At 38.9% G+C, this 15,028-nt stretch overlaps 1 protein-coding gene across 19 annotated transcripts in view; it reads right to left on the bottom strand.

Annotated features, from left to right (window-relative positions):
* DLG2 (discs large MAGUK scaffold protein 2) overlaps positions 1–15,028 on the bottom strand; it is a 1,976,108-nt gene that overhangs the window by 989,004 nt on the left and 972,076 nt on the right. For 16 of the 19 annotated variants that reach the window (XM_049098993.1, XM_025419434.3, XM_025419437.3 and 13 more), the window contains one exon: positions 2,074–2,235. In XM_049098993.1, the coding sequence (XP_048954950.1) occupies positions 2,074–2,235 (162 nt within the window). The remainder of the gene's footprint in view (positions 1–2,073; positions 2,236–15,028) is intronic. The other 3 variants (XM_049098991.1, XM_049098999.1, XM_049099002.1) reach the window with 1 other exon arrangement.

Here is a 15,028-nt window from a genome sequence, read left to right as displayed (position 1 = left end):
TGGAAGGCAAGGAATAAAAGGACATGGAAGAGATTCCTTTATATTTGAGATCTGATCTTCGGAAAAAGCAAACTTTTCCTTTAACACTAATAGACATTTTCCAAATGAGACAGTAAGTGGTATAACACATGATGTAATCACCCTAACTGTAGATTCTTAGACAATTATAATACCATGTATATTCTTAATATATCAAATGACGATCCTATCACGCTTTTATTGTTTTGTTCACTTTGTTTGTTTGTCTGTTTACTATAACCAGCTACCTCTAGACAAGCCTGGATTAACCTACCCAGCTTGTGGCCTAATTAGACTAATTAGAATGTGCTAGGAAAGGGAGAAAAATAAGTAGGGAGAAAATAAGGAAGGGAGTTTCTGTGGAGGTTCTTACAAGGATTTCTTCAAAGAGAAAGGAAAAAGCTGAGATTTAGTGATATCCAGGCTTCCACACTTGTCCTTTCTCACTGGTGAGTGCATAGAGTAAGGACGAGCATTTGTTTGCAAAAATGAGCACTTGTTTAAAGAAGGAAAGTATTCATCTGACCACAGACCAGAATCATTGATTCCTAGAGTTAGACTGGAACTCAGAGACAATTTTATGCACCTTCCTGTTGAAGGAGTCCCTTCCACATACCACTGCCAGGTTGTCAGCCAGGTGTGGAAGATTTCTGGGGACAAGGACCATTGTTTCATAAAATAGTGTACACCTGTTTGGGGTAGCTCTAACTGACAGGAGTTTGTGGTTTTATATGATGGTCTCAAATATATTTGCCAGTTATGCTTCTGCCCTCTGGGTGACACCAATATTTTCCAAATGACAGCTCTTGAGGTGTAAGAAGGGATATCTCTATCCTCCAACCCTTAATCTTTTCTTCTCCATGCTAAGTATATTCGTTCCTACCAGTTATTCAACAATTTTTAAAGACTCTGGGAAGAACTGAACAATGAATTCCAGCGGTATAATGTTTGCATATTTTTACATATTATAACATATTTACTAGGATTTGACAATCAACCTATATTTTAATTAATTGGTGGTAACTGGAGCTAGTTTATTTGATAACACATTTTTAGGATGCCAGGGTATTTAAAATGTGCCAAATTTTGGAAATACATGAAAAAATAATTTAGCCTTTCTCTGATGTCTTAGAGGGTATAACAAAATTCTAGAAAGCATTGGGGCCATCTTTATAGCTTTATTTTTAATTGTGACACAGCTATATGGAAGTGCTGATGAAGTGTATGTTCTGGCTAACAAAATAAACAATGAATTTTCTTTAGCAATAGAGTTATTTTAGTAGGGTTTTTCTCTCTGGTTTTTTGTTTATTTTGTCTTGTTTTGTTTTTTATCTGAATTCACTTTGGTTATATCATTGACTTTAGTTCCACTTTTGGTTTTTTTTCACTCTAATCAACATTTATGAGCTTGTATCCAAAGCACAAAATCCCATTGCATCAGCAAAGAAAAAGAATAATTTGGAACCAAACAGCACAGAAAATCCTCTCATTTAATTATCCTTTCTTGTAAAAATACTATTTATCAAGAAATTGTTTAAAAATTAAAGAAAAAAGGTAGAAAGCATAGACAAACCAAAGTATGACACCAAATAGAAAGGAATATAATATAAAATTGAGGTGTTGATGAGCCAATTCACACAGCTTTTTGAGTACTCTACATGGTAGGGCAATCATTAGCTGTTAACATGTTATACTTACTTCCTTTGTTTTATCTGGGACCAGGAATATAGATGGAGAGGTAGCATTTGAGCAAAATCTTGATGTACTCCGGGGCTTTCTAAATATGTGGTTAACTTACTTTCCCTTTCAATTTTCATCTTTTGTTCTTTCCTTAGCCCATTTTTAGCAACTAGAGAGTTCCCATACATTCAAACAACTGCAAGAACAACTGTCCTGTGACAAGAATTCCAAGTAAGACTTCAAACCACAGAAAGACACTTTGGCAACCATGGGCCACTGTAGCATTTTAAGAGACTCATTAATCAGGTCAACAAACATTTCCCTTAGCATTGTAGACCAACCACTGCCGCCAGCTCTGAGAACAATCTAACTGACCTTCAGAGGAGAGATGTGAGACTGCAAGACGTATCCATGGACATTTTCTATTTGAGACAGGTTCTTTTCTGATACATGCACCAGCTCAGGTCCTCTTACTTCATGGGTTAGTCGAGGTAAGGAATGATCATGTGGAGCGTCCTCATCTTGATATCGATACTTCTAGGAGAAAAGACAAGAAATAACCAAAAAAAGCATTAGTGTTTGCAAAGGGTATACTTGACAACTTCATATTCCAGCTTAATTTACAGGACACAGTGCATATTTTTTTTTTGACACAGTGCATATCTATTGTTGACCAAAGAGATAACAAATACATTAAAGGGGCCTTGCTGCAGACTCTCCTGGTGGTCACCAAAGCAACCTCAATAACGAACACTGAACAAACCTCAATACTGAGCAACGCTAGTGACTTGTTTTTACCTGCTAACATACTATCTCTGTTTATAAGCTACAGAAGGGTGACACAAATAAGACTGAGACAATGTACCTGAATAGATGAGGAAGTACTCCTCCAAATGACCAGAGTACCTGAGTATATGCTAAAATTTCTAGGCCAAGGATGGAGGGGGAAAAAAAAAACATACTTAGCAATAAAACAGAATTCTGATGCATCCCATTCAGGAAACTTAATTTTGTTTCATAATTTGTGAAACACTAATGTTTCTTCAGAAATGAGGAAAAAAATTTGCTACCTACATCATTTGTATTGCCCTTTAAAGGAAGACACTCTTCTCTTCCTTTCATATCCAAAAAGAAGGAATACTGATTTGGGTTAGTCAGATCCTGGGACAAAGGATCACAATTTCCAAAGATGAAGCTTCCTTCTAAAGAACCCCAAAATATCAAGACAAAGGGTCTGCCTATATTCAGATGATTCCCTGAAGGCAAAGAGGTAATAGTTCCTTCTCTCTTGATCCCTTTCCTCTTTGATCATCTTCTTTCTACAAGCCTGTAATAGTAAGAGCGTCCTCTGGCAAAGGTTATCTTTAAATCTTCCAAGAAGACCTAAGGAAGCTGGGAGAGAGGAAGAGGATAAGGACAAGGTATAGGGACAGAGCAGACCCCTGGCCATGGAGTCAGTCTCCATCTTCAGCCTTGGCCTGGGCCTCCTATCTTTCTGTCTCTCTTTACTGCTCACTCCTTTCCTTTTGAAGCTGTCTCTTTTGAGTCCCAATGTTTCAAGGCTGTCGATCTATCTGGGAAAGAAAAAAATGGGAACATTCTATATCCTCCTCCAACCCAGCTAATAAAATGTTACTTTGCCTTACTTTGCCTTTGTTCTGTGAATGGGACAATGTATTAGGGGCAAATATCCAAATACCATTGTAACACACCAACTCAAGCTTAACTGAGCTGTGTGAGACTTTTCCTAATACCTCATTACTGTTATCACCAGCAGTTACTTTTATCACAATGGGTTATTAACATGTCTTCTTACAAAATCATGCTATGTTTCTTTCATTTTGAAGGTGAAAGGTGTGATTTCTTGGACATCAGCTCTCAGTGTGACTCATAATCTGATGTAACAAGAAGAAACACCCAGGGTTGGTAATTCAATGTGTGGTTCATCTGAATTCACGAGTTGATTATAATTACTTGTATTTTCCAGAGAGGCTTTCTGCAATCTTCCAACTTTAATATTAGTTGTAAAACAAAACTTACCGCAAACTGTATCTTGACTGCAGTTTGCAAAGGATTATCATCTATTTCTTCCATTGTAATCTTTCTTACTTACAATGCTCCATTTTACTTATGAGAAAATGAATTCTCTGAGAATTCTAAGAGACTTCCCCAGGGTCACCTACCTAGTAGGCATCAGAGCTGGGATCCTGCCCAAATAATGTGAATCTGACTCCTATTTCTATCATCAGCCCCTTCTCCTCTCCCATAAGGAGATGAAGTCTGAGTATGATGACTGAATTGGCAGCTTGGTTGAAAATGTTTCATTGAGAACACACAACACAATGCTGGTAGAGTATTTATGTAAACTGCAAACTACCAAACTTCTGTTTTCCTAACTCCATCAATAATTTGGGGAGGTAACCAGCCTCAAAACAGGGACCAAGTTTAATATTCATTTTTTATTAATTACGTGTTCATTGAGAGTGGAATAATATAATGTATATCCCATTTTTGTGTCTCTGGCTTTCTGTGTACTTGTCCTGCAAAGCCCCCACCACCTTCAATTCTCTCATAGCTACCATCTATGCAGTCACCTGAGCTAGAAAAGTAGGAGTCAGTCAGATTCCATCCTTTCTTTCCTCCCATTTGCTAATTTAATAATTCAGAGTCTGACTAATTTATATTTTAAATAATTCTTTTTTTAAAAAAGATTTTATTTATTTATTCATGAGAGACATAGAGAGAGAGAGGCAGGGACACAGGCAGAGGGAGAAGCAGGCTCCATGCAGGAAGACTGATGTGGGACTTGATCCTGGGACTCCAGGATCACACCCTGAGCTGAAGGCAGACGTTCCACTGCTGAGCCACCCAGGTGTCCCTATCTTAAATAATTCTTGAGTAGCATAATTCATCTTCATTCCCCATCACCACCACTGTCCACATTCAGGTTCATATCAGCTCCCATCCAGGAAACCTCTAGACTGTTTGGACTGCCACTGAGATTGCTCTTTCCCACTCATCCTCTACACTGCACCAGGCAGCCTTCTGAAATTGCAAACTGGCAAAATCCTTCTCTTTAAATCCCTTCAGTGGCCCCCACTATCCACAGGACAGAGCTCAAGCTTCCTTATTCTACTATAAGCTACCCCTCAACACCACTACGTGAGCAGAGCCCCAATTCCTTCTGAACTCCTTTATTTCACCACTCCCATCTCAGGACTGTGGAATGAATATAAATGTATCATTACTTTTGGGTCCTTTTTTAAAAAAATCTGGTAAAATATACCTAAAAATTTCAATCATAACTATGTTTAAGTATTAAGTAATATTAAATATATTCATATTAATGTGTAACCAACTTCCAGAACTTTTTCATCTTGCAAATCTGAAACTGTATAAGCAATTAAACAGCAATGCCCAATTTTGCCATGCCTAGCCCCTGAAAACCACCATTCTACTCATTCTACTCTCTATTTCTATCAATTTTACTACTCTAGATACCTTATATCAGTGGAATAATACAGCATTTATCTTTTTACTACTGGCTTATTTCATTTTGCATAATGTCCTCAAGGTTCATCCATGCTATAGCATGTGAAAGGATTTATTTCCCTTTTCAAGGCTGAGTAATATTCCATTGTATCTACACACTACATTTTGTTTATTCATTTGTCTGTAAAAGGGCACTTTGGTTGCTTCCACCTCTTGGCATTGTGAATAATGCTCTTCTGAACACAGGTATACAAGTATCTCTTTGAAACCCTGCTTTCAGTTTTTTGGGAGAGATACCCATAAGTGGGATTACTGGATTATGTGGTAAATCCAATTTTAGTTTTTTGAGGAATTTATTAAAATTTGTTTTTAAAAGATTGTATTTATTTATTCATGAGAGACACACAGAGAGAGGCAGAGACATAGGCAGAGGGAGAAACAAGCTCCCTGCGGGAATTGATCCCCGCACCCTGGAATCATGCCCTGAGCTGAAGGCAGACGCTCAACCACTGAGCCACCCAGGCATCCCTTATTAAGCGTTTTAACAGTTCACATATGTAAAACCATATTTGTTACTCATAACAGTTAGTGTTCTGTGTTCTGATGAGGTTCCGAGAATACCAACAGTAAAATTTTGCAAAGTTAAAATGATTACTGTGGCTCCTCAAGTATTCCTGTATTGAGATTTAGCTAGCTTAGAGAAAGATTCCATCCAGTAAAATATGCATTTTACTCAACTATTTGGACAAATAACTATCCAGACACAGATAGTAAACCCAGTTGAACTTAAATGGTGTCACAAATAACTTACTGTAAATTAGTTATTTTCATAAACTTAAGACCCATTTTTAAGACTGATAGGGCCTTAAATTAGACCATAAAACCAATCTTGATGCCCAATTAATACTTTACTAGTTAAAAACTCTTTTAACATCCATGGATCCTTCAGGCCTCAACTTTGATATAATCTTTCCTGGGAAGCTCTCATGGACTACAAGTCTGAGATTTTGTGGATGTTCCCATAGCTGTCTGTACTCTGACAATCAGGATTTTTATCATGCTGTATGTCTGTGTATTTGTGTGTGCTGTGTGTGTGTGTATGTGTGTGTGTGTGTGTGTGTCTACAATTGAGTACTGGGACATTTGAGTTTTATTTATCCTCTTATCTTTAGTCCTTAGCCAAGTGCCTGGCATACACTTAATAAGTATTTGTTGAATAAAGTTCTGAAGGACAAACAAGTGGATGAAATGGGTATCAGTTCCTTAAGCTACAAAATTATTTTGGCTGCAGGATGCAAGTTCTTTCATTGCTGTTTTCATTACAAAACATTATGAAATCAGGTTTTTGTTTTTTGGGTTTTTTTTAAAGATTGTATATTTATTCATGAGAAACACAGAGAGAGAGAGAGAGGCAGAGACACAGGCAGAGGGAGAAGCAGGCTCCATGCAGGGAGCCTGACGTGGGGACGTGGGACTCGACCCCGGGTCTCCAGGATCAGGCCCTGGGCCAAAGGAGGAGCCAAACTGCTGAGCTACCTGGGCTGCCTTTGAAATCGGAGTGAATGGGTGACGGGCACTGGGTGTTATTCTGTATGTTAGTAAATTGAACACCAATAAAAAAAAATTGATTTGAAAAAAAAAAAAAAAAGAAAAAGAAAAAATGAAATCAGGTTTAAGCAAAAAAAAAAAGACCATTGCATCATGTGCTTGACACAATCTTAAAGGACATCAGATTCTTAAGTATTCTCTATCTCTCTCCTCATCATTCCTTTCAGTAAAATATGTGAAGAATATAAAGTGAATAAGAAACAGTTCTTGACCTTGAGAAAACCATAAATTATTAAATGAATCACATACATGTGCAGCTAAGTCTCTATACACAATCCTACTAACAAGCATAAACTGAGTTCTGTGGGAACAGAAATGGGTCATCCCTAACTAAGCCTTCCCAGTTTGCAACATGATCTGGAATGATACATAAAGAAGTAAGAGATGTTCTAAGCAAAGGCAACAACATGTATGAAGGAGATAAATGATAAGAGAGGATGATGTTTTGGTTTCTTTATATGTATCTTCACACCCAAGAGATAGGTGTCTTATTCTCCTCATCTGAGGCTTGGATAGTTAGGCATTTTTTCGAAGATATCGTATCTGATGAGTGACAAAGTAGGATTCAAACACATGTTACTCTGACTCTGGAACTAGAGCACATGAATATTCTTCTAAAGTTCTTCAAATATCTTGAGAGACCTACTTTATCTTCAGGAAATATAATTCTTAGGAAATATTTAAAAGTCATCTAACAAGAGAGATTAAACAACTCTGCAACAGTCTGATTTCCGAATCAGTCCTAATGTTCTGGGCAATTCTGAGTTGTTTCTCATTTCAGGACTTGTCAATTAGGTACTGACACCATTCTGGGCACCTTCGAAGGGTCTGTACTGCCTGTAAAAGGAGGGCCATATAAGGAAGACCTCTGTTTTTAAAACTGTGCCTTCCTTTTCCTGTCCTTGTGGCCCATTGGAGGAGACTCTGGAGCAAAAGCACTTTTGAAAAGATTATACTTTCCCAGTTCTAAGGGGAGTGAGGCAGAAAAAGAGCTTGAGACAGGGAAGACATTTGCTCTTCATGTCTGCCTGCCTTAGCTCATTTTGTCCCTGACTTCTGGAATCCTGTCCTCTTCCCCCTTCTGTAGCTTAGTGCCCAACTCATGGACTCCTTCATCAAGCAAGCTTTTTTAGGTCCTTGATGATCAGACTGGGTATCCTCTCCCCTTGGAAGAATTCTCTGACTGCAAAAGTTAAAAAGGATATGCTCCCATAGGGTTCAGCACAGATTTATGTCATCAAATAACAACTCTATACTGCAAAGACTTATCCATGTGCCTATCAATCCTACTAGCCCGTGAGTGCCTCTTGAGCACAGATATAGTCATATCCATCTCTGAATCTCTCCTGCCCCCCTGATGGTGACATATATGAAAAGATCAGTAAATGTGACTTTAACTGAACTCAACTTAAATAATCTGAGCAATACTGTGATATACTGATCAAAAAGCCCTCCTACCTGAACCTGAAAGCAATCACATTCACGTTTCTTTTCAATCACAGAGCCCCCCACCTCCCCCTCATGTGAATGGACTAAGGCTAGACATTTGACCAGATTCGAATGCCCATGTGAGTCTGAACTACCTCAAGTCACTCAGACTTCAGAGGCAGGAGCGGATATGCATCTGATCCATAACTGGGCAGAGCTTCCTGTACAGGTTGGAAGGTGGTGCAGCACTACCTTCATGCATGATAGCTGAGGGAGAAGTCACAAATGTTTCAAGGCCCATAAATAAAAATCTGAGTCTGTCTCTGTTTCTGCATAAGAAGTGCTCTGCTTCCCCCTTGCAGCAGGAGTTGGCACTGTTCTGATAAGAGAGAATCCTATCAAACGTAGAGAGCCAGAACATGTTTGTGTGCTCTCGAACAGTTTGTGAGCACCATCCATGAGCACTTTGCTTACAGTGTTATAAAAAGTAGCTCATTTAAGCACTCTAGCAACATTATGAAGCAAGTACAAAATTAGGGAATGATTTACAGTTTCCTATACAAAGCCTGACATTTAGGAAATACTCAAAATCTGTTGGTTCTACCACTTCTGTTAACAATGTAAACAAACAGCATTCTCTGTGTTATCTCTTCTCTGTGATCTCAGTTCTTAGAGGGTGGGGAACCCTGATATATGTCCATCTCCTGCAGGATGGTCAGGTCAGAGCGCCAGCCACATAGTGTGTGTCCGCTAGGCCTGGCTGACTGAATGCCATCATTGGAAAGAAGCCTCTTAATTTTAAAAACGTGCTTTGGCAGGAAAAATTTAAAAAGCACATATTTTAGGAGAAGGATGAAGTAAGAACATTAAATAAAAAATAGACTTGCAAAGAGCAATGATTCCTAAGAAGTGAATGAAGCTCAGAAAATAGAGAAGACTGAGAGTGAAGAGTGTGGTCTCAACAAATGAATTCCATGGAAATAAAGGGTCTTCCTCTCAAGACTGTAAGTTTAACTCCCACAACATTGCATGCTCATCTCATCTGGGCCCTGCTAGTTACTGTCTTATTTTTGAGGAAAATATTTCCTTTAAACAGTATGATATTTCTTTTCAGGAATTTTATTCACTAGAGACGTGCAGTTTGTAGCTAGCCAGCTCTCTTTTCTGGCTCTTTCTTTTTTCTATGATAGCTTAGCTTATCTGTCACCTGTGACCCATCTCTGTTACCATGCCTACTCTATCCTCTTTTGAACTCCCTGTTTCCCTTTCTGGAGGGAAAACATGGATAAAAGAAGATAAAAGAATGATTAATGCGGTGATCAGATTGATAATTACATTCATTTCTTTAATTTGAGATAAATTCTCTGAATGATATTTTGGCAAGAGCAGGTTTCTCCCTCTCCTTCCCAGCCTTTCTGGCTACTATCCTAATCTGTTCTTCTAGAACAGTCATGCATGTATTATGCATCTGTGATGGTGGGCTCATTAGATAGGACAACAATGGGAGAAAGAAGCATAAGACAGACCAGGCATGATTTTCACCTCTACATCCTCCATGAGGCCTCCTGGCTTCCTTGTCTTCCCTACTACACCAGTCCCTGCCTCCCAGGATTTTAAAGTACCCTGTACTTACTTTTCATAAAACTCATCACATTTTTATTTTATGTTTAATTTCTATAATCATTTGCTTAATATCTGTCTCCTCTATTGGACTGAAACCTCCTTGGAGTCAGGTCACTGCTGCCCTTCAGTACCTGCTACATAGGAAGTCTCAATCAATGTTCACTGAATAAATAATCTGTGGCCAAATAAATCTCTCTTCAAAATCCATTCCTCAAAGAGCTAATGAGAGTGGGTTGAAGCTCACTGATTGCTGATTGCGCCCAGATCTCCCCAAGTGAAGTTACCCTTCCAAAAAAAAATCTCACCAAAAAAAAACCCCACCCCAATGACCCACAATTAGCAGTACAGCTGGCCCGAAGGACACTTGAAAGAGGAATGTTTTGAGGATTGGAGCAGGACGTAAGTAACATGATGAATCTGAGAGATGAAAAGCTCTCCCAGGTGCTCCATTTGAATTTTTTTCAAACAGAACTCAGAAATGAAAGGAAATACATTCCCGCTTTTTGCCACAAAGAACAGGACAAGCCAGGATGTTAATTAAATTACAAATCAGCTGTCTGCTTGCAGCTGACAGAGCTTTGTGTGCTTCCAAGCAACGTCAGATATTTTAAACCCTCTGTAATTACCTACAATGGAGGAACTGCCAAGAAGTTCCTTTCATGAATATTTAATGGATCTTAAGATCCTTTTTAAAGAACTGATGATTTAAATAATCATGAGGCAACTTATTCAGCTCAGTGCTGCCCTCCATCTGCTAACAGAAGATATTGGAGACATCGTTTGACAGGAAATGCAAGCTACCTTTCCGAAAATTCTCAGCTAAGCCCAAGATCTAGCAGAGGCCAGGCTCAACCAGGAGGGGCAACTGTATGATTACAGAGTGCTAAAGCTCTCTGAGCAAGTCAAAATGGGACCACAGATCTATGATCTGGGAAAATAATGGGTGCAGAATTGTAAAACGAATCTGTATAGGATGTCACACATTCAGGTTGCTATTTATCATTTACAAAAGCACATTCAGAGACATTGTTCCAAGTAATTCTCAGGAACTGGAAAAAGAGGGTATTATCACTCTGATTCCAAATGAGAAAACAGGAGCAGGAAGTCTCCAAAGTTAAACAAATGGTAAAGTGGGTTTCAAATCAAGCTAGCCAGCTGACTCTAAGAGGCAACCCAATGTGGTGGAATGTGCATGAATTCTAGCATTAGGAACATAAGCTCAAATCTTACTTATGCCACTTGCTAGCTGGGAAACATTTGTCAATTTGCTGGATTGACTGAAGCTATAAACTAGGAATTATAGGATCGACCTCATAGAATTATGAGCATTTCTGGCACATAGTAGCTGCTTGACCGATATTAATGCTCTCTTTCCTCAAACTGTCAAGTCTTTTGCTCTTTGCAGGTTTAGATCATCATCAAAAAAAAAGAAAAGTAGTCTCTAAAAGAGAATTCTTCAAACTGTCAATGCTGTCAGCAAAATGGAAACAAATGTGAATGGTCATTTATAGCTACATATGTCTATCATCTTTCCTTTCCTTAAGCCATCATAGTAGAATAACTTTCGAAAATCTCAATTATAGAGTAGTATCTAGGAATGCAGGTTCTGGAGACACTGCCTGGATCAATTCCCCAGTCTGTCATGTACTACATGACCTTGGGCAATTTATCAAATTCTGTGAGACTTGATATTACACATCTGTAAAATGAGGCTAGTACTTACCTCACAGAATTTTTGAGAAGGTCAAGAGAGATAGATAATGTGTGGAACGCACTTGGTAGAGTTTCTGTGACCTAGTAAGTGGTCACTTAATATCACCTATGATTATTTTATTGTAACATTAGATTTTTTTTTACTTATGAAAATTTTTAAAGATCTAAAAACAGAAAAAAATTTAGCTTTTCTTTTTTGCTTTAAATTTCTTCAAAGCATATAATCACAACTTTCCCATCACTATATATAACACACAGAGCCTGTGTTCCAACTTCACAGCTTTTCTGACCCTACAAAACATTCTCCAGCCTTTCTTTATATCATCTTCAATGCCTGAAAATCTTCCAGGCTCTTCCAAATCATTTCCACTCCATTTGGCCTACGTTGGCTATTCCAGCTCCCATTACTTCTCTCTTCTCCCAATTTTTTTCACTCAACAATAATTTACTCCCAGTTATAAAATAACTAACCCATGGGGATATAATGTACAGTATAGTGACTATAGCTAATAATACAATTGATCCTTGAACAACACAGGAGTGAGGGGCACCAACACCCACACACAGCCAAAAATTTGCATATAACTTTTGACTCTCTCAAAACTTAACTATTAATATTCTACTATGAACCAGAAGCCTTAGAGATAACATAAACAGTTAATTAACACATATTTTATGTTACATATATAATGTACTGTATTCTTATAAAAAGGAAGATAGAGAAAATATTAAGAAAATAATAAGGAAGAGAAAATATATTTACAGTACTGTATTTGTTGGAAAAAAAATCTATGTATAAGTGGACCCATGCCATTCAAACCCATGTTGTTAAAAAGCCCACTATACTGTTTAAAAAAAAAATGTATTGAAGGACACCTGAGTGGCTCAGCAGTTAAGCATCTGCCTTCTGGCTCACAGCATGATCCCAGGGTCTTGGGATTGAATGCTGCATTGGGCTCCCTGCATGGAGCCTGCTTCCCCCACTGCCTCTGTCTCTGCCTCCTCTGTGTGTGTGTGTCTCTCATGAATAAATAAATAAAATATTTTAAAAAATGTATTGAAACATATTATGTGTCAGATGTCATAAGTGCTAGGAAGACAACAGTGAAAAGAAAGACCCATCTCCTCTCTACCCTTTCTTCTTGATGTCTTCTCTACCTTGATAACTTCCCCAGCTGTCTTTCACCTGGCTATTGCTCAACCTTCAAACTTGACTCACATATCATTTCTTCCCACATGCTTTCCCTGGACACCCAGGTTTGGCTAAGTGTCCTTTATCTGTGCTCTCATGACAGACACACTGAGAATCTCTCTTTTTTCTTGTTTTTGCTTGTTTGTTTTTTAAACATGGATGTATCTACTTTTCTCACAAGAACATAAAAGCATCCTAATTCATTATTGTACCACCAGCAGCAAGCATTCTGCCAATAAATGTTTCCAAACTGAACTACAGCTGATGGAGATATAAGTCTCTCAGTGTACTTTACCACAGCTATCACATCCTAGAAATAGCATGTGCTCAAGAAACATGTCTGAATTTTATAGGAGATCTGGTTATTGAACAGAACCAGGTAAGATTTTTCAATGATGAAGTAGAAAACTGATTCACGTGTAGTACAGGTAATGAAGTGGAATTATTTTCTGGAGAATCATTCAAGTTTCAAGTGTGAGGCACCTGGGAAAGAGTGTTGACTGGTGGCTTTTAGAGCAAGGAGTTGAGAGGAAGATAAATTGTGATATGCAAGAAGGGAACTGAGTGAGTTCCTTGCTCCTATTCTGCCAATACTGACCTAGAGCAAAACATAAATAAGGCCATCCCAAGAAATCTTACCCAAGGCTCTCTAAACCCCAGGGCAGCAGCTGAACACACAGACAAGTGTACTGACCTTGATAAGAACAGTAAAATAAAGTGTATGCAAGGCCGTGAAGAGGTCTAGCAGAATATACCACTGTATTGGCAGTGGTGTCTCTGGGTGATTATTAATGCCATGTTTTGAGCCCAATGTATTATGCAGAGAATGAAAATATTTAACAAAATAGAACATGTAAGACATGATCAAGTATTTACTTTTTTTTTTTTTTTTTTTTAAGTATTTACTTTGTTGTAAGGAGGAAGGTCTGGTGAGCTGTAAGCTTTGTGGTGAGGGAAGATCTCCTGCCCTGGAAAAGGTTTCTACCAAGTTGAATTGAGTTAACTTTGAGAGCTGGTTGAAGGACACAGGGTGATTGCCAGCTGATAAATGAAGGAGGGGCATCTAGGAAGGAATTTGCCAGAGAGGTTGGGAGGAAAAGAGTTTGAAGTCAAATTGCTTTGTTATCAAGAAATCAAACCAGTGATTTAGGAACAATCTCAACAATTAGTTTGTCCATTTGAAGCACACATTCAAGTACAGTCTGAGTAATTCTGCAGGGATAATTGCCACTGGATGCAAGAGATGACAGTAAGAGCTTGTGGGCAGTCACTGCCTAATTCAGTCTGCCAGCTGGACAACTGCTACAGTTTCTGTGAGAGTCATTCACTACTGAAGACTACAAGTGTGTTCTCAGTACTCCTGGTGCCAGGGAAAGATGAAGTGATTGTTTCATGGGGATTCCTAGTCAAGTAATGCAAATTCCCTGCACCTTAGTGTCCTGAGTTTAAATTCTGCTCCTGCCACTAATCAGCAATGAGACTTCAGGCAAGTACGGAAGCTCTGTGAAACTCAGATTCCTCACTTGTGAAATCAGGCTAATAATATTCATAGCAGGGCTGCTATGGGAAATCGATGAGATAATACGCATAAATGCCTTGGCAGAGGGCCTGACTCCTGACTGATGCTTAGGAAATCTAAGCCTCTTCCTATTTCTGTGTCAGTGTCAAGCACTCATCTAAGTACCATCAGAAGGGTCACCACGCACACGCACACACACACACACACACACACACACACGCACGCATGTATGCATGCATGCATACACAGACTCAACTCAACCTTACCCCTATTTCAGGAAGCCAGCTTCCTGCATGCTGCTACAAGCATTGAAGCATCATCATAGATCAGTGCAAACTCTCTGAAGGATGCGCACTGAGTTGTGAAGGCCTTGCCTCTACTGCGCTAAGCTTCAGTTCCTTTTCCGTATGTGAGGCTATCTTACCCCCTTTATCCATGCTTCCTCCTGAGCCAAGATTCCTGTCCTCTTCTGCCTATGATTACTTTTTTGTTTTTCCTAGAAGGGAGGGAGAATACAGTCTGAGCAGCAAGTGCTGAAATCACCACCGCTGGCTGATCACTTGAGCCACTCTTCTGACCCATTTGAGCTTTTGGACCTCAGAAGCTGCCATGGAATTGGCACCTGCTCAATCCTTCCATCCATAACTGACTTCTCAAGATTAAACCACTTGCCTGCTTGACTTTAGAACACCTCCTGGGTTCTTTCTGACTGGCCGTTTCAGAGATTTCCTGGTCTGCGTATTGGCATGTGCTTC

The sequence above is a fragment of the Canis lupus genome, chromosome 21 (genome assembly GCF_003254725.2).
Source record: "Canis lupus dingo isolate Sandy chromosome 21, ASM325472v2, whole genome shotgun sequence".
In the NCBI taxonomy this organism is placed as follows: Eukaryota; Metazoa; Chordata; class Mammalia; order Carnivora; family Canidae; genus Canis; species Canis lupus.
The sequence above is the reverse complement of the archived record's forward strand: the minus strand, read 5'-3'. Positions and strand labels throughout refer to the sequence as shown.